The sequence below is a fragment of the Brassica napus genome, chromosome C3 (assembly GCF_020379485.1).
Source record: "Brassica napus cultivar Da-Ae chromosome C3, Da-Ae, whole genome shotgun sequence".
Classification (NCBI taxonomy): Eukaryota; Viridiplantae; Streptophyta; class Magnoliopsida; order Brassicales; family Brassicaceae; genus Brassica; species Brassica napus.
In genome coordinates, this window is record NC_063446.1 from 17,698,812 (window position 1) to 17,720,112 (window position 21,301).

Genomic DNA, 21,301 nt, shown 5'->3' on the forward strand with positions numbered 1-21,301 from the left:
TTTAAATGTATAATCTTATATAATTATTTAACATATAATTTATTAAATTTTATTTTAAAAATTACTTATAAAATATTAAATTAAAAAATATAAATCTTTATACAAAACTACATTTTCTAAAAAAAAAATTATAAGAAAAAATTATTAATTTAAAAATTTAATAAAACATATAGTTTCATTAATTTTTTACTTAATATTTTATCATGTAAAAGATATTTCTAAAAAAACAATTTGATATATCTTTTTAGACTTTTATTGAACAAAATGGATGAAGCATCCGTGAATATTCGTAAATATCAAAAAAAGTTATGCATATCTGGAAAACTAGATATCTGTAATTTTATGAAGTAAAACAAATTGAAAAATCAGATATCTCTGAAATACAAAGCAAATCACGAATATTAGAAAATATGGTACTATTCGATCAGTTCCCGGCCCTACTTACAGTTTGTAAAATGGGAAAAATGTTAAACAAATCATCAGCTTTTTCATTTGGACCATTATAATCCCCAGCTTTCGGAAAGACCTGAAAAACAATAAATTTTTCTTTTGACTTTAAAAACCCAGCTAACTTTTCTTTGAATGGATCAAATTAGACCCGACGTTAATTAGACTAACGGAACATGTTAACCCTGTTAATTTGCACAGTTAGCCAGTACGACAACGTTTTATCTTAAACTTCAAAATAAGATCTGAAACCCTAATATCATTTTCCCCCAAATCGATTTGGGGATTTTCTTGACACACCAACCCTAAAAATTACGATTACAACTCAAAATCCTCCAATCTCACACGATTGACTTCCCTTAACACGAAGATGAGTTCGGATTCGACAGCTGAGAGTTCAACCGTGAACACATACGGTATTCGTGGGTTTCCGGCGAGCTGTGTTTGCGGGACTAAGACAACAATCTACACGTCTGAGACTAACAAGAATCCGGGGAGACCTTTCTTCAGATGTCTTACGAGAAGAAATGTAGCTTCTTATCTTCTTGATTATATTGTTGTCGTTTATTCAAATTGAATATAAAGCAATATGCCTAAAATCTTATGGTTTTTGCATAGAACCACTTGTTTAAATGGGTTGAGGAGGCTGTTTATGAAGAGGTTCAAGATGCCTTACCAAAGATTGTACTGCTTGAAGCTGAGCTTAACAAAGAAAAATCTGATATTGAAGATTTGAAAGGCGTGGTCACTGAGTTGATGGAAGAGGTTGTAAGAGCCAAAACAGAGGTGAAGAGGTGTAAGGTGATGATGACGATCTTGTTTGTGATCATGTGCGTGATCATCATTGTCCTACTAGTTAGTTTGATGTAGAATTAAGTTAGTTATTTGCTTAATGTTTGGTCTTGACTATGTTTGGGGCTTAATTCAGTGACTATTATGTTGGTTTCATTGACTATGTTGTTGTTTGAAGTAATGAACTAAGTTGTTGTTGTTGTTGTTGTTGGTTGAGATACAAACCAATCTTAAATAAAGCTTGATGAAACATAGCATAAGTTAAGTGTCAAAGCACTACAAAATAGATCCGAAAATACTGATACACAAGACAGAAACCTGAAAGCTGAGTGTTGAAGCACTAAAACTGAAACATGAGTGTCAAAACACTAAAACTCCAAAACACTAAATCCGAAAATACTATCTTCTGCTTCTGCCCCTTCTAACTTCGAAATCACGAAAACCATCGACCCCATACCGACGCATCTGAGTTTGGTGGTGCATGTGTGGCTTGTTCCCATCTCCCTGACTCTTGTGGCTGTGTTGATTCCCCTCGTGGCTGTGTTGACACTTGTGGCTGGGTTGGTTGTGATGATGAAGCATGAGACTGTCCCTGGCTTGGTTGTGACGATGATGCATTAGACTGACAATGAAAAAAAAAATCAAGTGAGCATAAGAAGATCAGAAACAAACCAAAAACATCTTGAGACTTGCCTGATTTTTCCTAGGGCGACCTCGTGGTTTCTTGGGCTGACTTTCAACAAAGTCATTCTTACATGTCTTCTTGTTATGATGCTCTTGCTTGCAATTAGAACATGTAATAACTCGATCAGCACGAGTTAGTTTCGTGCTATCAGTTGTAGAGACTTTCGGGCCCTTCTCTGTCTCACCCTTGCTCTTGAACCTATCATGGTTCTTTGGTCTTCCCGGGTTTCCTTTTCTCCAAGGTGGTGGGAGGACACCTAATCTACCAGTCTCAGGCCATAGCTTCTTCCCTTGAACAGGCCTTACCCCCATACTATAGGTTTGACGCCACATAGCTATGGTATAACAAGGAGATACAAAGTCAGAAAGTTTTTTACCATCTTTAAGGATCACATAGGCGGCATGAATGCAAGGAATTCCAGTCATTTGCCACTGGATACACCCACAACTTAGCTCATCCATATCCACAGCATAAGCCACACCACCATAATCAACCTCTGTGACTGGACCAACTGCTGGAAAGCTCATACAATCCTTAGACTTTGACTCCACTTTAGCCATCTGAAGATGCGTCCTTTTTGTGAACTTTGTCTTAGCATTTTTAGCCATTACAGCCCTTCTGAAGTTTCGAACCATACACTGTCTCCTTATATCCTCTAACATCTCCAATAATGGCTTCCTTCTTGCTTCACGGATGGTTCTGTTGAAGGACTCACTTAGGTTATTGAGATTATCGTTGCACAAGGTCCCTAATTTGAAATATGCTCTGGACCAAGTTTCTGGTTTGGTGACTTGAAGAGTAGCATAGGCGCCTGGATTGTACTCTTTCAGCCTCTCACTCCACATTTTATAATCTCCAATTGTATAACTCCTTGCTATTCGCCAGAAGAGTCTTTGTAGCTGCATGTCATGGCTGCTCTTCTTCCAATTATCGAAAATGTGTCTACAACACTGTCTATGCTCAACCTCTGGAAGAATGGTGTGGACTGCTTTCACTAAACCCTGCCAATTACAAGCATGAGACAGTTAAAAACACTAAGATACAGTAATGCTTTAAGCACTAAAAGCTTTAAAAAATCAAGATCAGACGTTTACCTTTTGTTTGTCAGACAATATAGCATAGCCTTTGCCATCCTTTAAGCCCAAGTCATTTGCGAGGTGTCTCACAAACCAGTCCCAATTCGTGTCATTCTCCACTTCTACTACTGCCCATGCAATCGGAACAATCCGATTGTCTCCATCACGTCCTACAGCAGCCAAGAGATGACCCTTTATGTCCCACTTTAGAAATGCTCCATCTAAACCCATTATCGGTCTACAAGAAGTCTTCCAAGTCTCCTTCTGCGCATGAAAGCAAACATATAGCCGGAAAAACCTCTGTTTACTTCCTACTGTCGGTCCAGGGATGGTTTCGATATCCATTGTAGTGCCAGGGTTGGTTCGAAAAATCTCAGCTTGATAATCCCATATCTTGTTGAAGTGTTCTTCGTGGCTTGCTTTTCTTTCTTTCATAACCTTTGTCTTCGCATTCCCACAAGCTTCCACACTCACAAACATCCTATACTCTCTTTGGATCTCAGAAGCAATTTCATGCTTGGTGATTTTGGGATTCAACCTCAGCCTCTCAGCGAACAGCATTGCTATAGTAGAACACTTCAAAAACTTTGAGTGTCCTGTTATCTCACACTTGTGCTCATTCACATAACATTTGATCATCAGCTTCTGTTTGCTCTTCTCATAAGAACAATACACCCTCCAGGGACACGAGCCATCTTCACACTTCGCACCTAACTTCAAAGCAGTGGACCGGTAAAGCTTGATGTTGCGTCGGGTTTTTAATGTATACCTGAGAAGGGTATGCTTGAATTCTTCAGCAGTGGAAAAAGTGTTTCCCAGCCCAAGCATTGCCTCTGGATCCACATCTTCTCTGTAGGCTAAACTGGGAATCGATTGTTCTTCATTTTCATCATCTGATGATAGAGGATCCGGAACTTCTTTTTCATGCTCCCAATACCATTCGTCCCCACTATATTCATCATTCTCACAATCATCATTCCTCGCTACTTCTCCGAAGAAGACAGTCAAATCGCGACCAGTTTCTTCCTCGATACCACCATGACCGTTTGCTTCATCAGGGACTTCTTCGTTGTTTGGGACTTCTTCGTTGTCTGGGGCTTCATCAGCTTCGTCGTCACCGACAACACCACAGTCATCCTCGCTGATTTCTCCTTCTTCTTCCCTGTCGAGTACATCTGTTTTGCTTTTTTTCTTCTTACGTACATCAGCTTCGTCGCCGACTCCACCTTTTCTTTTCACTACAGAACTGGCACCACCGAGTTTCCCTTGTCGAGACTTCTTGTTCTTTTCATTACCCATCTTCTCTCTTCTTCTTTCTGGCGAAATCGTGAAATTAGGGTTCTTAATTGAGAAAACCCCCAAATTGATTTTGAGAGATAATGAGGAAGATGTGTTTTTTTAATTGAAGAGAAGACAACGTCGTTTTGTTTAACGACGAAAATTAACTGCGTTTAGACGCTTTGTTAGTGAACTTAACGCCGGGTTTAAATTGATCCAATCGACAAAAAGTTTGAGGTTTTTATGGTCAGTTAGGAATCTGGGGATTATAATGGTCCAAACGAAAAAGCTGAGGATTTATTTAACATTTTTCCCTTTGTAAAATCCTTCGGTTTTACGAATTAATTATGACACCATAAATGCCAAATCGAAGGAAACAAAGGGCATATGCTTTGTCTGCAAAATTCCACAATAATTTGATGATAATGTTTGTAACAGTGTGCGAATATTTATATTTGTAAAAGGTGTTGTAAATGTTTGGGTGTCAACAGGTCAACTTGTCCTAGACTATCACCACACGTTTGTAAACAAAAACTAATTATTAATAAGGAAAAGTGACTCCAAATAATGTCAAGTTAAGTAGTATTAATCGATGTTAGAAATTGCGTTAGACGTGAGTCGGACGGTCGGTATGAGCCTAACGAGTTGATAATAACTCGGAGATTAATCGAAGGGGATTAATTTTAAAATTTTTCCGTATATATATATATATATATATATATATAATTTGTTAAGAATAGACAACAAATTTGCTGGCTCAAGCGGTTTGTAACTGATGTAACTATATAATAGTCTAAGTTCAAAGCCTCATCAGTGATATTTTCATTTTTCTTCTTGTTTTCCTTTAATAAAAGACAATCGTAATTCTCATATCATTTCTCTCGTTTAACCTAACGAGTCTTCTGGTTTTCCAAACCAGCTGCCTCCTTCCTCTTAGGCTATTTCATTTTTTCAACAAGTTTATATTGGATTCTATTAGTTTTTTTTACAAATCCGACTAAAACAAACCCGTTTTTAACATAAACTGAAACAAAAATGAAGTTTTATTAGAAATCCCGATTTTATGGCCGAGTAAAACCACATCGGGACGGTGGTCCTCCGCCTCACATATTTTCGCCGGATACTCGGCCGCGTTTTTAACATGGGTAGTAATCAATCGATCGTAATGACCACAAACCCTAGATCCCACCTGTCATTTTACTACTGAACAGCTGCTCTGAAATTTTATTTTATTTATTCCAAAAAGAGTTAAATCAAATCAAAGGTCGACACCAGTTGGTTTGATAGTTATGTATGTTATTATATACTCCCAAAATATACGAATCGCCCCAACTAAACGGTGGTTGTGACTTGCGACGCGATGTTAATCAAAAGGAGTGAAGGGTAACAGGCATTTGAATCCATTTACAAATAAATCTGAAATGGTTAATATGAAATATGTAATGGGTGAGATAAAACATTTACTATATACTTGATCCATTATCACCTGTTATTAAAATCTAGACAACTATAACGTTTTAATAACCAGTGTATTGTATATTTTTTTAATCAGTATGCAATGTCGTCGATTTGAATCTTTGCCACAAACAAATAAATAAATTTAGACGTCCTGATTCGAGAATATTAGATATGTCACATGTGTGATAGCTATAAAACAATGAATCACAGGAAGATAAATTCAAAAGACGATTCCTTTCACTCCGACAACTGATGAGAGAGAGCACTATTGAAACAGAATTGGCCAGAGTAGCAGCTCATTGCCCTACCTTACGTTAGGGGAATCTTCTTGACGGGCCGAAATAGGCTGCCTAATTATCAGTTCTATATAAGGCCCACATCAGATAAGCTGCGTAATCTAACATGGTGCCGATTATCTTGGGCTTCAAATCTAAGTATTGTTTGGTTGCTGTAATGCTGTATGACTAGATACGGATTCAGTTTGAACAGTGGCTCTAGGCTAGGTTGATTGGCTCCTCCCATCTCTTGCTCATTCTGCATAATGTAAATCAGAAGAAGACAATCAAAGAGCAGAGGCTTCCACAGCCCTAAACCCAAGACCTCCTTCCGGTTCCCAGTGGAGTTCCCGTTTGTCATGATTGCGACGATTTCTCTCAAATGAGAAGCACAACAAAGTGTATTCAATTATCTCCTTATTTTTTTGGCAAAAGAAGGAACAAAAGGAACGTGGCCATCATACATATAGACATAGGCTTCGATTCACCCCAATATTATCAGTGGGTATCAAATGAAGAAACGGTCGCAACAATTAACAATTTCATAGGCTTGACCATACCTCGGTATCACTAGTTTTCTAAAATTGCGACATCATCCCTCAGATCAGAACCGTGATTCAACCATTCTCCCAAAGCTTCCCCCCTCCCGCTCAGGCGTGTTGTCAGTCTGTCCCAGTCTTGAAACATTTATACGGCTCTTTCGCTTCAACCAGTGCATTTTCTTACTTGGTTGGTTAGGCTGCTGACCAAGCCTATGCTTCAAACGACCAACCACAGACAAGTTGAGTCATCAAACTACACTCGTACAATAAAGATTACAAACACCATGAGAGAATTCGACTACTATCCACTTACCACGTAGTTTTCTTACATCAACAACACAATGTAAGCAAATCTGGAGGAGGCCTATCTTCAATAACAATTTGGACTCGTGTAAGTAAGCTTCCCAGCCTCGAATCCGCAATTAACCAAGGCAGTTGCAATCATCGCCATTATCAATCAGCATTTTGCAACTTCCAGACATTGTACACCACCTTTATTTTGAACAAAAAGAAACTGAGGTTCAATCAGCAGAGTAGCGAACTACTTAGATGAAATGCGACAAGATAAGTTCTGTGAAGCAAAACGTACATAAAACACCGTGTCGATTCCTATGCTGAAATGATACTTGGGATGATTTTTGGAAGTAACTTATATAGCTGTTTTTCGCACGAATCACTAGAACTAGTAATGCATGTGAGCTCATTCTCCAAAACAGAGTACGCTTCAGAAAATGCCTGCAAAATAAATCATCACAAAATTTTTCCATGGTCGTATATGTTTTAGATTAAAAAAAAAAGCATTGATAAAATGTAAATATGATCCAATTTACCTTAATACATTGATGTATACGGAAGCAATTTCTCCCAACATTATTTGTTGGAAAAAGAGGGTCATCGATGTGTATCGGATCAATACTATGAGCAGATAACCAACAAACGTGTGAATAACAGAACGTGTACAAGTTGGTATTTCACAGAGCCGCGATGTTTACCTATGACCCCTCTCCCGATTCCTATAGATACCACTTCCTTGCACTGAGACACGCATCTGCCGAGGATCAAAAACATTACTGCAAAACAAATTTTTACAAAAGAAACACTAGACCCGTTATCGTCACATTCCTTCTTGAGCTATATCTATAATTGTAATTAACAGATTTATAAGGAGAAGCAGTAATTTTGACTGACCCAAAAAAGTAAAGAAAATCCATTAGAAGCCGCCCAATGTTCTGCAAAAATACTTATTTTCAATTAGTAATAATTGCATGAGTGTAACAAGGAAACCTGAACAAATATAGATACTTGTGTTACAGAATAGGCAAACAATAAAACCAAGTACTTGGTTGATAGAGCGCCCCAGATGATGCTCATGCTGAAGAAAACGTGTAATCAGTAAGACCTGCAGTAATCATATAGTCTACGATTCATAAACAGATATCTGAAAACATGTTTAGAGCATGGATTAATAAGGTGGCTGGTGCATTGGTTGGTACTAATCAAATTTGACAAACACCAACTACCAGGATCCGCATTACATATACAGAGACTGACCACATGAAACCCAAAAGAAAGAAGAGTTTTACTTAATGTAAAGGAATACGGCTCACCAGGCAATAAGAGCTTAATCCACCGGAGTATGATTGATCCAGGGTACGATCAGCCAAAAACTGCTTTAACACCAAAGCAAGTGGTGTGGCAGCTGGAAATTGCTCTGTCAGATCTTTCACCTGCAGAAATGAACACTTTAGGAAACATAAGCCCAAAGAAAGAAAAAAAGGTTACAGAGATACATACACAAGAAGAGGTATAATGTAAGAAAAACAAATATCTTGCTGTGAAAGAAGAATAAAACAAACACCAATTGTGTGGTTTGAAGACCCGTATGCGATGGCGTTTTGAAACTGATGTCAAGACGGACACATTTTACATTTGCCAAGTTTCCAGCCTTTGTCGGTAAAGAGTTTGCTGCTGCAGAGTCTTCAAATCCAACCATATCAGTGTTACTATTGCTGTCTTGGTCAACGGTGATACAGTCTGGGCCATCTTTTGGTGACTGAATACTGCATACCAGATCACAAGGGACTTCCACAACAAGCATGATAATTGGTATCTGCGCATGCATTAACAAATTATATAAGAGAAAGCATGATGAGAGTACCTAACGACTGTGAAAAATAAAAACACTAATAAATGAGACATTACAGCTGTATTTTCAACCGCCTTCAGGGAGTCAGTTTTTACCCACTCTTGATTAGCGAGATACCTGGCTGCATGCTGAATAGCAAAACATGATATCAAAGATAATTGAACAGAAAAATGTAACCAGTGAACTGTCAGATATAGGTACTCTTATTTAACAAACAGAGTAACTTCAATTTAACAAACAGAGCAACTTCAAATAAAAAATTAAATATACAGAAGAGAGTAGGCTCAAGCATGATTCACAAATCAAGTATTTTACAAGGCTTCCGCTGTACTAAAGCAATCCCAGTTCCCTAATATGCAACACGACATGAGCAACGAGCATACTTAAGAAAGATGGGTCCATATATGAAAATAATTAGACTAGCCCCTAAAACAAACATAAAAGCACAAATGTGATCACAAAAATAAAGCAAATTTAAAAGTTAAATTTAAAAACATAATCATGATTGTCAACTGTTGCAACATGACTTCCACAGTAAGCATACCTGAAGGCATGTCTCCTTTATACCATTGCGACCCTCCAAAATTCCTGCCTCTTTGATAGGTTCCTGAGACGGGTATTATGGATAAGATACTTCCAGTTCAATAAGTAATGCATAAGATGAATAATATTAAGTTTGCTCACCAAGTTTCTCACTGGAGGAAGACAAACCACAAGGTCCACATCACTCGAAGGGAGGGCCAAACCAGTTGCAGATGAGCCAAATATGTTCGTCCTAGACCTGGGCCACAGAACTTGGAGAGATCTGGTAACCCGCTTGATTGCCCAATTGATATAAGGTTTGCGGGACATATTCTCTGCAGCAACCTTTATGAGCAGTATATGACTCAAAGGATTCGAATAATTGCCAACCCAGGTAATATAAATATAAACTTCAAAGACTCTATCTCGTCATTCAGAAAGGTATTGTGATTACCTGCTTGCAGAAAGAATCTATCTCGTCATTCAGAAGACCGTGTATCAATGATTGAGATTCCCCTTGCGTTGGACAGTTCAATAACTCGGGTGGTTGCAAAGGGAAGGCCACATCAGGCTGTAAAATAGCATTTTAGAGGATGGACGCATCTTAGAAAGAGTACACATAGAGGTCGACGATGTTACTTACATGCTCCTGGTCTCGGCCTAGTTGCGACATTGCAATTAAGTGATCTTGAAGGAGGGCCCCAGGTAGAGGTTGAATGATTGGCCTGACTGCAAGGCTTTTGTTCCTCCAGGGTAAAACAACCTCCGCTCCACAAGGTTCTTCCCAGTTTACACCGTCATGAAACCAGCCTCTCATTCCCCAATGTCTTGGGCTTGAACTTCCAGACCTCACAGTTGGGAAACCTCGCCGTGCTCTGGAGTTGCTCACAGGTGAAGGTGGTGGTGGACGAGGAGCACGTGGAACACATAGTACTACAGGTGATGGTGGTCGCTTTATACGAGGATGCTCGCGCCTTGTAGGTGGAACATTTGGGCTTTTGGTATCATAACTACGCTTGTATTCAGATTTCGACATATTTGGGATGATGATAGGCCGCAAAATCGGATAAGGAAAAGAGTCTCCAGAATTTCCTTCAACATCCCCAGATAAACTAGTCAAAGTTCCAGAGACCTCCTCTTCACCTGCAGGAGCTTCACTTGTTGTTGGGGGAGCTTGCAGTACTTTAGTAGATATCTCATTACCTGGCACAACATAACCAAGAGGCTGGTTTGCCGGGCCTAAGGGATCAAAAGGGGAACAGAAGGATGCCGAATTTGGAGAAGCTAGTCCATTTGCGCTGTAAGAAGACGAAAACGCAACCATGTCATCAACCGACCTCTTCATCTCAGCTTCATGCCAAGCCCAAGAGCTATCATCAGAACTAAGGGACGGAGGGCGAGAAAAGCCAGTCCCTAGATGTTCAGAAGGATTCCAATACATCACTCCACCACCGAAATATTGATTATAGTCTACTCCAGAAACAGTGTGCATCTCAAAATCTTCCTCCAACATCCAATTATTCTCGCATTCATTCCCTGGCTCGGGCTTATTTTTCTGTTCAGGAATGTCCACAAGAATTCCAGAATCATAATTGCAAGCGAATGCTGTTGTCAAGCCGCAATTGCTATGAACCATGGGAGGCCAATCTAGACTCATGGGCATGGGTCGAGGAAGAACTTGTTTGTGGGTACCTTCAATAGAAAGATTCCTAGCATGATGAACAGTTGACACGAAAGGTTGGCGTACATATGCATGCAAATTGTGACCAACATCAAGGTGCAGTCTATCAGTGGCAGTTGGAAGGTGAGAATTAAGATGTGGAAAGTACATGGGTGCTATAGCAGGCCACTCATAAGAAACAAATTCTGAACTGCTGGAGGCAATACCATAGCCTGCTGCTTCTCTTCTCTGATGGTGGATCCGCTGGGATTCCCCTTCCTCCAGAGTTCTGGATCGTCCATTAGACGATGACAATATGTCTCTACGTTCACCTGGACAGCAAGACTTTTGAGAGTTCACGTTATCACAGCTTGAAGTACCGGCAGAATCTGTAGAAGTCAAAACTGATGAAATCACACACGTTCCAGCTTTTCCGTTCAATTCTTCCTCTCCAGAATTCTCACATTTAACTGCATCATTCCCAGATGCACCTTCCCTTGAACCATTCCTATCACAGCTAACTCCAATACTCTTAGCATCTATATGCTCCTGAGGAAGCTGATTGGCAGAAGTACAATTTGATTCACATTCGGGAGCTTTTTCGATGGCTGAACTATTCAATACGGACTCATTCACTTCCCTGGTGTTTTCCAAACTTGTACACTTTTTATTCTTATTCTTATTCTTGTCTCTCCTTTTCTTTTTAGCTCTTCCTTTGTCGGCAACCAATCCTGGGACAGCTTCCTGATATTATATATATAATCAGTTTCAAAACCGAGATCTAGTTAGCCAAAATATGAGGAAATAAAAACAATTCACCATATTTGCTGCAGAGGCCTTAGAACAATTGATCATTGTTGATGATGTAGGAGCTTTCTTGCATTCTACCGCATCTTTGTTTTTGTGAGATTCCAACTTAGCTTGATCTTTCTGGCGATAACTTCAAAGATCAAATTCAAGTTCCCAGACGACTGCTATGAAAATAAAATAATCTGTGGATGGAACAGAAAATATGTACCTTGGCGGACAAATTTATGTTTCTATCCGATTTAGCCTCAGGGGTTGGCTTTTTCATATTCCCGGACTTTCCTTTGTGTTTACGTTTGGTTGAACCAGAACTCTGCTTGGAAGACGAACTTTTGGAACACTTTGGAGTATATTCTTCAAGAAGCTCACGTTTAACAGAATCAACCGAGATTACCATAAGAAAACCCCGCAGTTTTCTTAATATACAATCAACCAAGGTTGGGAGAGAAGCCAATGAGCTGAAGAATACACTTTGTACTGAAAGTAAGCCATTTTGACATAAGACTAGTAATGAAGCAAATTCTTGAAGCACGTATAAGGCACTTAGATTAGTGGCAATGGCATTAGGTCCCCTTGATAGAGAGGTATGTTCCAAAAGCATGTCAGAAGGGCATTCCCTTGCACCAAAACTGAAGAGCCACATTTCTTCCTGGGATGCTTGATTTGCTTCTCTAAGAATCTCATATATCTGAGTTTCGCAGTGAAGAGAGAAATTTAGATAAAACCAACAACACACACACAGAGCAAATATAGAACATAGAAGGAAGGCTGTATAGACATACCACAGATTTTGCCGACTTGCCGAGCAAGCAGGTCCAGATTTTCTTGTGTGTGGCGGCCTCCAGATTCTGCCACCAGTCAGCACATGCTTTGGTCCTCCAGTATGCATTAGCAGCCGCAGCAGCAGCGTTCAATTTCTCTTTGAGTTTCATTCCTCTTTTCTTCCCATTGGAGGTGTTCAACCAAGCTAATCTCAAGCTTACCTCTAACCTATTAGCGATGAAGGCTTCCATGGTATAATAGCCTTTGGCTTTGAGCCACTCCAGTTCAACCCAATCCGAGGAGCCCAGATCAGTCTCTTCCCCTCTCAAGAAGGAGCCATTGGATAGAGCGTCCATAGTCTCCACGAAGTGATCCACGTTCGTAAGAAGCTCCTCGGCCATGACGACGGAGTCGAGGGAGCAAGAGCAATCTTCCCCTTGTTTCGAACCGAAGAGACGGGTGGAGTCGAAAAGGGAACGCTCAGAGGCGTTGGAGAGGGCAACGCGGGAGATCAATCCACGAGACTTCTTGAAGCAGAGACTGGGAAGATCGAGGGAAGGGAGGTCTGGGAGGATGATGAAAGAGCCATGGCCCTTGGTGCGGATATAGCCGAGCATCTGGAGCAGAATTTTGACGAACTTGGGATCCACGAAGGTGAGGTGAGAGAGGCGCTGGTGGACGCTCAGAGAAGAGAACCATCGGAGGATCGCTGACCTAGGATTATTAGGTATCGAGGAGGAGGAAGAAGAATTGGAGTGGTAGAGGGCGATGTGAGATGTGAGGGAATCGATAAGTTGATTCTGAGCCATGGAAGACGAGAATTTGGAAGAGGGATGGCTTTTTTCCATCTTCTGTTACTGATCCCGACGAACCTAATCTCATCAAAATGTGTGTCAAAGCGACTTCCTCGCTCGCCGGAACCACCACGAACGGCAGATATCACTTCAACGGATCTTACCTTCCTCTTCCCAGATTATTAATGGGCCTTCTAAATTCAGGCCCATTGTAAGTTCGTCCGGGTTTTTCTTCTTCGTGTATTTTTTCATATACACAGAAAAAATTTATTTTTCCTTATAAGACAAATACTAGATTAAGACTCGTGTCTTGTGCGGAATAAATATTATATATATAAATTGTTTTATGTATTATATGTTCTTACATATTATGAAATAATAAATATAAATATATATTAAATAATTAAAAATCAGTAACTATTACATATATAATAAAATTGGTGCGAACGTATAAATCAATTTTATTAATCCAAACAATTTTATTTAAAAATTTGATAGGATATGTAATTAAATTTAAATGATATTAACATACATAGTATATTTTTAATATTAATGTCTATTAAATGATGCTTTCTACTCATATGTTTTTTTGATCATGTGTATCTTTAATAGCAAAACTTTAAATTATTGATAACAAAATTTTCATTGTAGAATTAATAATTTTAGTAATTTATAATTTAAAAAAAATTAATCAATGTTAGTTCAAAAATTTTATCAAAAAAAATTATTCAAAGTAAATTTTTAAATTAAAATATTTATTTATTCAATATGGTTTATAGTTTAATTTAGAATGATATATATACATATATATTTTAAATCTTAATGATTAATTAAATTATACTTTTATTTATATGATTTTGTAATCATTTGTATTTTGTCATAACAAAAATTTTAAACCATAGATCGCAAAATTTGAATGTGAGACTTTTAACAGTTTTAGCAATTTTTTTAATCATTTTTTAAAATTCAAAATATAACATATACAGAAAAATCTATATTTTTATAATATGGTTATTATGATTTTTTTTAATTATTTAAATAGTTTAAAATTAAACAAATTTGATAGAAGATGGACCAACATATTTCTCTAATAATTCTAAGAATCATCATAGTGATGACACGTGTCTACAAAAAGAAGTTGTAATGTTTCACAAATAATATATAGGGGATAATTGTCGGATGTAATAATGTTTCTCATAATTTGTAATAATATATTTAACCAGACAAAAAAAAATCAAAATAATTGTAACCGAACTAATTCTATTCACTAGGGATAATACAGTATTTGAATACAAAAAATCATCTTTATAACTTATTTACTAATGCCCGCCAGCTTTACATGCTTGGTCTCTATCAGCAACACCAACAAGTCCATATATCTTTCCGGTACCGAATATTTACGCTAATATGAATTATCTCTTTTCGAGAAAGAGCAGCATTGCCGAGCCAGAATTAGACAGAGATACTTATCTCTGGATAATCTGGTATATTTGGAAGCTCCGAAATGACAAACTCTTTAGGAGGATAGACAAGGATCCATTAGAAATAGTTCGTTATGCAGAGAGTGAGTGTCAAGTCTGGTTCAATGCAAACGAGATGTTGCCATCAATTCCACAAGATCATAGTATTAAGGATTCCAAAGTCTTAAGCTTAGGTAATATATGCATGATAGATGGGTCATGGACATCCACCACTCAGTTCAACGGGTGTGGATGAGTTTGGATGGACAACTTGGGGAATGTTCAACTTATGGGAACACGAAATTTTCCACGACGAGAATCTGCCTTACGTTCAGAAGTGGAAACACTACGATGAGCGATGAAGAGTATGCTTCAGTATTTGATATGTCAGAGCTTTGGAACGGATTGCAAAGATTTAATCGCCATGATTAAGGAGTCTTATGCTTGGCCAAGTTTTGCTACAGAATTGGAGATGATAGAGACTCTACAGATATGCTTCTCGGACTTTAAGATCATTCATATTCCACGAGCGCAAAATCAGATTTCAGATTCTTTAACTAGAACTTCGAGGTTTTTCTATAGAGAACTTTGTTTTGTTGATTATTCTATTCCGGTCTGGTTACCCAGACCACCTCAAGTTTGAGCAATAGAATAGCCGTTCGTTACCAAAAAAAACTCATTTACTAAATTTGGGATAACAATTATTTTAATGGGTTTGTCCAATCAATGGCAACATAAATTACGACAAATAATATATTATCATTTGTTAAGATATTAACATATTTTAAAATTTAAAGTGGAAATTATATATTTTCAAATTTATTGTATTGTAATGATCAACAATATTGATGTATATATTGATAGATAAATATATGAATAATTATCCTTAAATCTCATGTTAAAGAGACAGAATTGGTCTTTGTAGTGAATTTTCCATTAAATTATTTTCAAATAAAATTACAACAAAATTCACCCAAAAAAATAACCCAAATATTTAATGGAATTAGGAAATTAGTAAATTGAATACCACAAAATTTTAAAAGATTTTAGAAGAATGATTACAAATAATTAATCCAATAACAGAATTTTTTAAAAAAAATTGATGAAATACATAATTAAACAACACTAAAATTTAATGGAAACTATAATTTCTTCAAATTCAATCAAAATTTTTAAATCCAATGGACAAGTTTACAATAGTAATCCTAGTTCTTCATACAACTTGCAATGAATTGGTTATAAAGTTATAGTGTCTCCGAGAATCGAGAAGACACGCATGGAGTTTAAATGTGTGGTCGGATAGGTATCATCTCAGATGGAATGTAAGTTTATGCAGCTTTGCTTAGAGAGTTAAATAAGGATCTTGTTGGCCACGAGCTTCGATCTATCCCTTTCCTTCTTCTCCCCTGCCGCATTATATTCTTTGGGTCAACACTATCTCGCTCCACAACGCGTGTGTGTCTACAAACTATAACTATAAGTTTAGAAGTTTACAATTACAACCATGTCTATAAAAACGTAGATCCTGTTCCATATATGCCAGTCACGTTGGGAACTGGAATCCGGTCAACTGCCTAGCTAGTAGGAAGATACTATATTATATAGTACTACTTGCTTACCGGCCTTCTTATAACTTTCCTTCAAATGATAGCTATATTGATCATACAACCAGCTCATTCCAGCTCATGGACCACATCTATTCACGTGCCATGCAAATTGATGCATACATATCTATTTATAAACATACACAACGACATGTAATTGTTATACCATCTACCCATATAATTAGCTAAGCTCACAAATAGTCTCTCCTCATCACCATGGCAGCTAACAACAAACTGATCCTCCTGTTACTCTCCCTACTTCCTCACATCATCTTTTCCTCGGTAGCAGCAAGAAAAGACTACAACACGAAGGCCTACGTGGACTCTTGGTGCCGAACAACCTTATACCAAAACCTGTGTGTCCGGTCGCTGTCTCGTTACGTGCGTTCAAGGGCTATGCAAAATCCACAGGACCTAGCCCGATTCGCACTAAAAGCAAGTCTCTACCGAGCCAAGTACACAAAGGCGTTCTTGTCAAAAGAGGTAACAAACCTGGAGACGCTAAGGCCTAAATACTATGCGTTGGTACACGACTGCTTGACCCAAATCAGAGACAGCGTTGACCAACTGAGCCTAGCAATAGCGGAGCTGAACAGAGTCAACAGGAGAGGCGGAAAGAGACAATTAGATCTGGACTGGCACATAAACAACCTGCAGACGTGGACAAGCACAGCTCTTACAGACGCCGAGACATGCGTGAGTCAGTTCCCGGGGCGGAGGATGAGCAAGTTGAAGGCAACAATTAAAGGGAAGGTGAAGAATGTGGAAGAAACCACAAGCAATGCCCTCGCCTTCATCGAGCACTACGCTGCTGCTAGGTACAGAGCCAGACGTCCATGACCGTTGCCTCCACCAGCTTGTGTTTTGATCATAAATGACATTCTTGCCTTAATTAATATGTTGTATATCACTTCTTGATCTCGTAATTAATCATACATAAAATTTAATCAATAACTAGATTTTTACCTGTTTATTTGAAAATAATTGTATAAAATATGAACTATAATTTTATACATAATTTTTATATCTCAATCTTTCAAAATTTATGACATTTTAGAATCCATTTCTACTTGATTCAAATTGTATTGCTAAATTGTTGATGCATCAACCTTATTTATATGACTAGGATTAATAGGTTGAGAATTTTGCAGCCATACTTTTTAATTGCAAACTGCAACAATTAGTCTATTGACTTATTGCAGTCATAATAAATAAATAATTTTTAAAGGATACAAAACTTTTTAAAGAATTTGCTTAAAATATTCTAAATTGGCTATCACTTTTCAAAAAATAAATTTAATTAAAATACTATAACATTTCGGTTTAGCGATTATTGTTTAGGATTTAGTATTTAGTGGGTGGGTTGAGTTTATAAACTTCTATAAATATTTTACAATTTGTTCTTAAAATTTTATAAGTAATTTAGAAAATTTAATCTATTTTTACCATAAATTTAAGGTATTTATAAAAAAACTCAAGGGTAAAATTGAATTTTTTTTTTGTCAAACTTATGAAAAAATTGAGATTCCACCAAAATTTTAAGAATAAAGGCTATAATAATTGAAATCACATTGGATTTTGAAATTTGAAGCTACATAATATTGAAAATCTTTGTGATGAACTTAAATCATCAATAAAATATATCAAATCACCAATTAATTTAATATTTTGAAATATTAAGATTTCCAAAACATACTTCCTTCAAAATAAAATAAAAATCAATAAAATGTAGCTCATAAAACAAGAATTAATCTGAGACATATGCTGGCTCTTTCAATAGTTAACAATAAAGAGATTAGTTAAAAAAAGTATGTTAGAACATAAAAATATCATATACTAGGGTCGGTCCGCCCTACGGGCGGGAAGTTATAATAAAAAATATTTTATTATGCTGAACAGTTTTTATATATCTGAACTTCAAAACAACAAACCGATTATTTGTGCCTAAACAATCATACATTCTATAGTATTGCATATAGTTTCGAGCAGAACTATCATTTGTCCACACTATACGTAATCATACACAATTTAAATATTTGATGATTAGTTTAAATTGATTAGTTTATCACACCCAATGCATAAGGCATAAGGCATAAGGCATAAGGCATAAGGCATAAGGCATAAGGCATATTAATACTACTCATTTGAAAGCCAGAAAAAATATTTCATTAAAAACAATTAACATCCCAAAATGACATTATAAGAATTGATTTGAATGATTTAACAATCAAAATTTTTAGGAACCCAAATCCTCACCCACTCAACTATTCACCAAGAAGAAAACTATTAAAACTTTATATGAAAAAGGTGACTTGGCCCGCCCTCTAGTTGCTTTCCTTTTTTATTAATCATCCGCTAATACATAATTAGATGATTAATTACCTAAACTTTCCTTTTTGGAGCTAATTACTCATAACTACCTAAAACCAAAACCGGTTCATTCAAGCTATATTTTTTGGTTTAGTTAAAACGTATTAGTATTTTTTTCTAGGTTTGCATCGGTTTCAGCTTCTTCGATTTACTTAATTATTAAAATTAAATGAAAAGGAAATTACTTAACAATAAAAAAGGAACGTTTTGACAGATTTGGTTCGCAAGTAATTGAAGGTGTAGCAAAACAACATCAAGTCATTGTGACTGTCATAAACGCTGGCTTTGACCTATGCTCTCAAGGAGTTCTTCATCACCACCGTGAACACCAACTTTCCGGCGAAATCAACTTGTCTCTCCGTTGGGTCTGTGCTCCACTCAAACTCTTGAACCATCCTCGCCATCATTAGCTCCACGTGTATGATCGCCATCCTAAGCCTCGGGCAGATCCGACGGTAGATTCGAACGGCATCATCTTCACTCCTGCTACGGCGGTTAAATTTGCCTCTTCTTCACCTATTATAAACTGGTCCGCGTCGAATTTATCCGGATTGGACCAGATATTCGAGTCTTCACTCATATTGGGAAGATATAACTCCACGTTGGCTCCAATTCCCGGGAATGTCTTAGCCGGAGAGAGTCGTCGGCTCCGTAACGCCGTGAGTTAACGTGAAGTACGTCGGTGGATCTCTACGGGCCGCGTTCCTTGGAAAAATGTAAAAGCCCACACAAAACAAAAGCCGAAGCCCTTACCCCTTTTAATGAAACACGGAGTTTGACAGATGTCGCATTCTGGTGAGATAACTTTCTGACCTGGATCCTAGGTGGCAGCACAGGAAGGAGACAAACATTTTTTTATATATATAGATAGATATCAAAATAAAATTTAATATAAAATGGCTAACATAACAAGAAAATTAATATACAATTTATTGTAGATTTATTTTTATTTTTATTTTTATTGGTATATAATATGTTAATTTCAGTTCGAGTCTCTTTATTTTTTAATCTTCTACTAATTTACAAAAAAAAAAAATCTTAAAAGAGTGGCTGGTAAGAGTAAACCATTTGTTAAAACAAATATTGTTAAAAACAACTTATTTATTAGTTTCAAATTGTTTTTCACCAATCAAAAGAAATTAACGAATTTATTTACTCATTAAAATTAAAATTTTGATCAACAATATTATCTTATATTTTAACACAAATTATTTTAGTCTGTTACATTCGTAACTTTCAAGTAACTAATCAAATATGATATAATAAAACAAATATAATATGAGTGTAATCTACAAAAAAAAACTATGGTCATTTAAGCAAACTATATGATGAAATTCTCCTAAATCTTTAATATGATCCAGTTTTTTTTTCATTTTATTTTGTTAATGGGTTCATTCTTTTTCTTTTTCTTCCGGTTTAATTTTTTTTCTCAACTATATTATTTAGTTTAGTTTTTCTTCTAAATCTTATCCTTATTAAATAAAATATCAAACAAAAATTTATTAACACATTAATATAAGTTTTGCCCCTACTCAAAATATTTTCTAGATCTGCCGTTGCATCGATGTATTGTTGTGCCATGTCATTTTCAGCAGGGTGTGTGTCAAGGAAGGATGCTAAGCAGATGGATTATGCAATTAGGCATCCTGAGTTTAGATATAAAACATAGTTTCAGGGTCATAAATCAGAGGTACATTAAAACCATACAACGAGATTTCACTTATGAATAAGTGTGCTAGTTCTGCTACAAAATAAGTTTGCTTTCCGATCTCTTTCAGTTTGACTATCTCAGTATTTGGAAATAGAGGAGAAAATCAACAAAAATAAGATGTTGTCAACCATCAAATAGTGTCTTACACCATTTTAATGATTTACTCTATTTTTTCTCTTTTAAATATAGTAAACTCCAATGATACTATATTCTAAAATGAAAAATAGAGTTATTAATAATAAATAAATGAATTATTTTATATACAGCGTAAATTCATTTTTATTCTATTATAGAGTGAAAATAGAATATCATTGGAACAATTTTACTCTAAACTTTATTTTATAGTGAAAATAGAGTGGAATTGGAAATACTCTTACTCCAAACCCCATTGCCTCGCGAGCAAACCCAAACCACATGTACCGATCGTAACCGCCAGCACCTTGTCAGTCCAACAGATGCGATCCCGACGATCCTCCCATTGGAAACGGACCCGATCGGAGTTATCATACTGGGCTTGCGATCAGTATACTGTAATCCCAACCGCCATACGCTTCAGTGCACCATCGCTCAATACGCGGCCCGCCTTACACGACTCAGACTAAGCCGCCAACCCCATCGCTCGACACTTGGACAGCCAGACTAGAACCCGATCAGTCCTTCTCCACGAACTCGGTCTCTCTCGATCAGTTTCTCCCCCTTTCTGTTTGCGAAAATCAGATTAAGAGGGCTGTCGGACGGGTTCCTCTCCAAAACCGTCTCTTTCCATAATTGCTCCCGCGCATCCCATCCAGTCTATAACTGTCCTCGACAGTTTCTCATTAACTCCCAACTACTCTATAACCGCCTTAGCAGTTTATGGACTCGACCGTCCCTGTCGGTTAAGCATCCAATAACTGCTCTGGAACTGCTCTG

At 37.0% G+C, this 21,301-nt stretch overlaps 3 protein-coding genes across 8 annotated transcripts; 2 read left to right on the top strand and 1 right to left on the bottom strand.

Moving 5' to 3' along the window:
* Positions 1 to 817: 817 nt before the first annotated feature.
* LOC111201674 (uncharacterized protein At1g43920, Chloroplastic-like) lies at positions 818 to 1,317 on the top strand. The gene is made up of 2 exons (XM_022693920.2): positions 818 to 976; positions 1,066 to 1,317. Exons 1-2 carry the CDS (start codon positions 818 to 820, stop codon positions 1,315 to 1,317), a joined length of 411 nt encoding a protein of 136 aa, XP_022549641.2.
* Positions 1,318 to 6,411: 5,094 nt separating this feature from the next.
* Positions 6,412 to 13,394, bottom strand: LOC106438861. 6 transcript variants are annotated; one of them, XM_048752799.1, is made up of 17 exons: positions 12,471 to 13,394; positions 11,900 to 12,376; positions 11,701 to 11,811; positions 9,865 to 11,625; positions 9,676 to 9,792; positions 9,384 to 9,566; positions 9,244 to 9,306; positions 8,756 to 8,827; positions 8,412 to 8,663; positions 8,161 to 8,280; positions 7,893 to 7,952; positions 7,742 to 7,782; positions 7,546 to 7,623; positions 7,384 to 7,468; positions 7,143 to 7,288; positions 6,867 to 7,045; positions 6,412 to 6,763 (listed from the first exon to the last, which is right to left on the bottom strand). In XM_048752799.1, the coding sequence occupies exons 1-15, from the start codon at positions 13,296 to 13,298 to the stop codon at positions 7,163 to 7,165; spliced, it is 4,374 nt and encodes a 1,457-aa protein (XP_048608756.1). In that variant the 5' UTR covers positions 13,299 to 13,394; the 3' UTR covers positions 6,412 to 6,763; positions 6,867 to 7,045; positions 7,143 to 7,162. The 6 variants fall into 6 exon arrangements, with proteins under 6 accessions (XP_048608756.1, XP_048608755.1, XP_048608757.1 ...); XM_048752798.1 differs by having other exon boundaries at positions 6,412 to 6,768; XM_048752800.1 differs by having other exon boundaries at positions 6,867 to 7,067.
* A 3,058-nt stretch (positions 13,395 to 16,452) lies between these two features.
* Positions 16,453 to 17,259, top strand: LOC106443850 (21 kDa protein-like). The gene has a single exon (XM_013885402.3). It carries the CDS (start codon positions 16,525 to 16,527, stop codon positions 17,146 to 17,148), a length of 624 nt encoding a protein of 207 aa, XP_013740856.2. The 5' UTR covers positions 16,453 to 16,524; the 3' UTR covers positions 17,149 to 17,259.
* The last annotated feature ends 4,042 nt before the right edge of the window (positions 17,260 to 21,301 follow it).

What these genes read in the sequence shown, in the direction of transcription:
- LOC111201674 (XM_022693920.2), top strand. Translation starts at nt 818, where the DNA reads ATGAGTTCGGATTCGACAGCTGAGAGTTCAACCGTGAACACATACGGT. An exon ending in GATGTCTTACGAGAAGAAAT is followed by an intron (nt 977 to 1,065) that starts GTAGCTTCTTAT and finishes GTTTTTGCATAG; the next exon opens with AACCACTTGTTTAAATGGGT.
- LOC106438861 (XM_048752799.1), bottom strand. Translation starts at nt 13,298, where the DNA reads ATGGAAAAAAGCCATCCCTCTTCCAAATTCTCGTCTTCCATGGCTCAG. An exon ending in TAGATTCTTTCTGCAAGCAG is followed by an intron (nt 9,567 to 9,675) that starts GTAATCACAATA and finishes CTGCTCATAAAG; the next exon opens with GTTGCTGCAGAGAATATGTC. An exon ending in AGGCGGTTGAAAATACAGCT is followed by an intron (nt 8,664 to 8,755) that starts GTAATGTCTCAT and finishes ATGCATGCGCAG; the next exon opens with ATACCAATTATCATGCTTGT.
- LOC106443850 (XM_013885402.3), top strand. Translation starts at nt 16,525, where the DNA reads ATGGCAGCTAACAACAAACTGATCCTCCTGTTACTCTCCCTACTTCCT.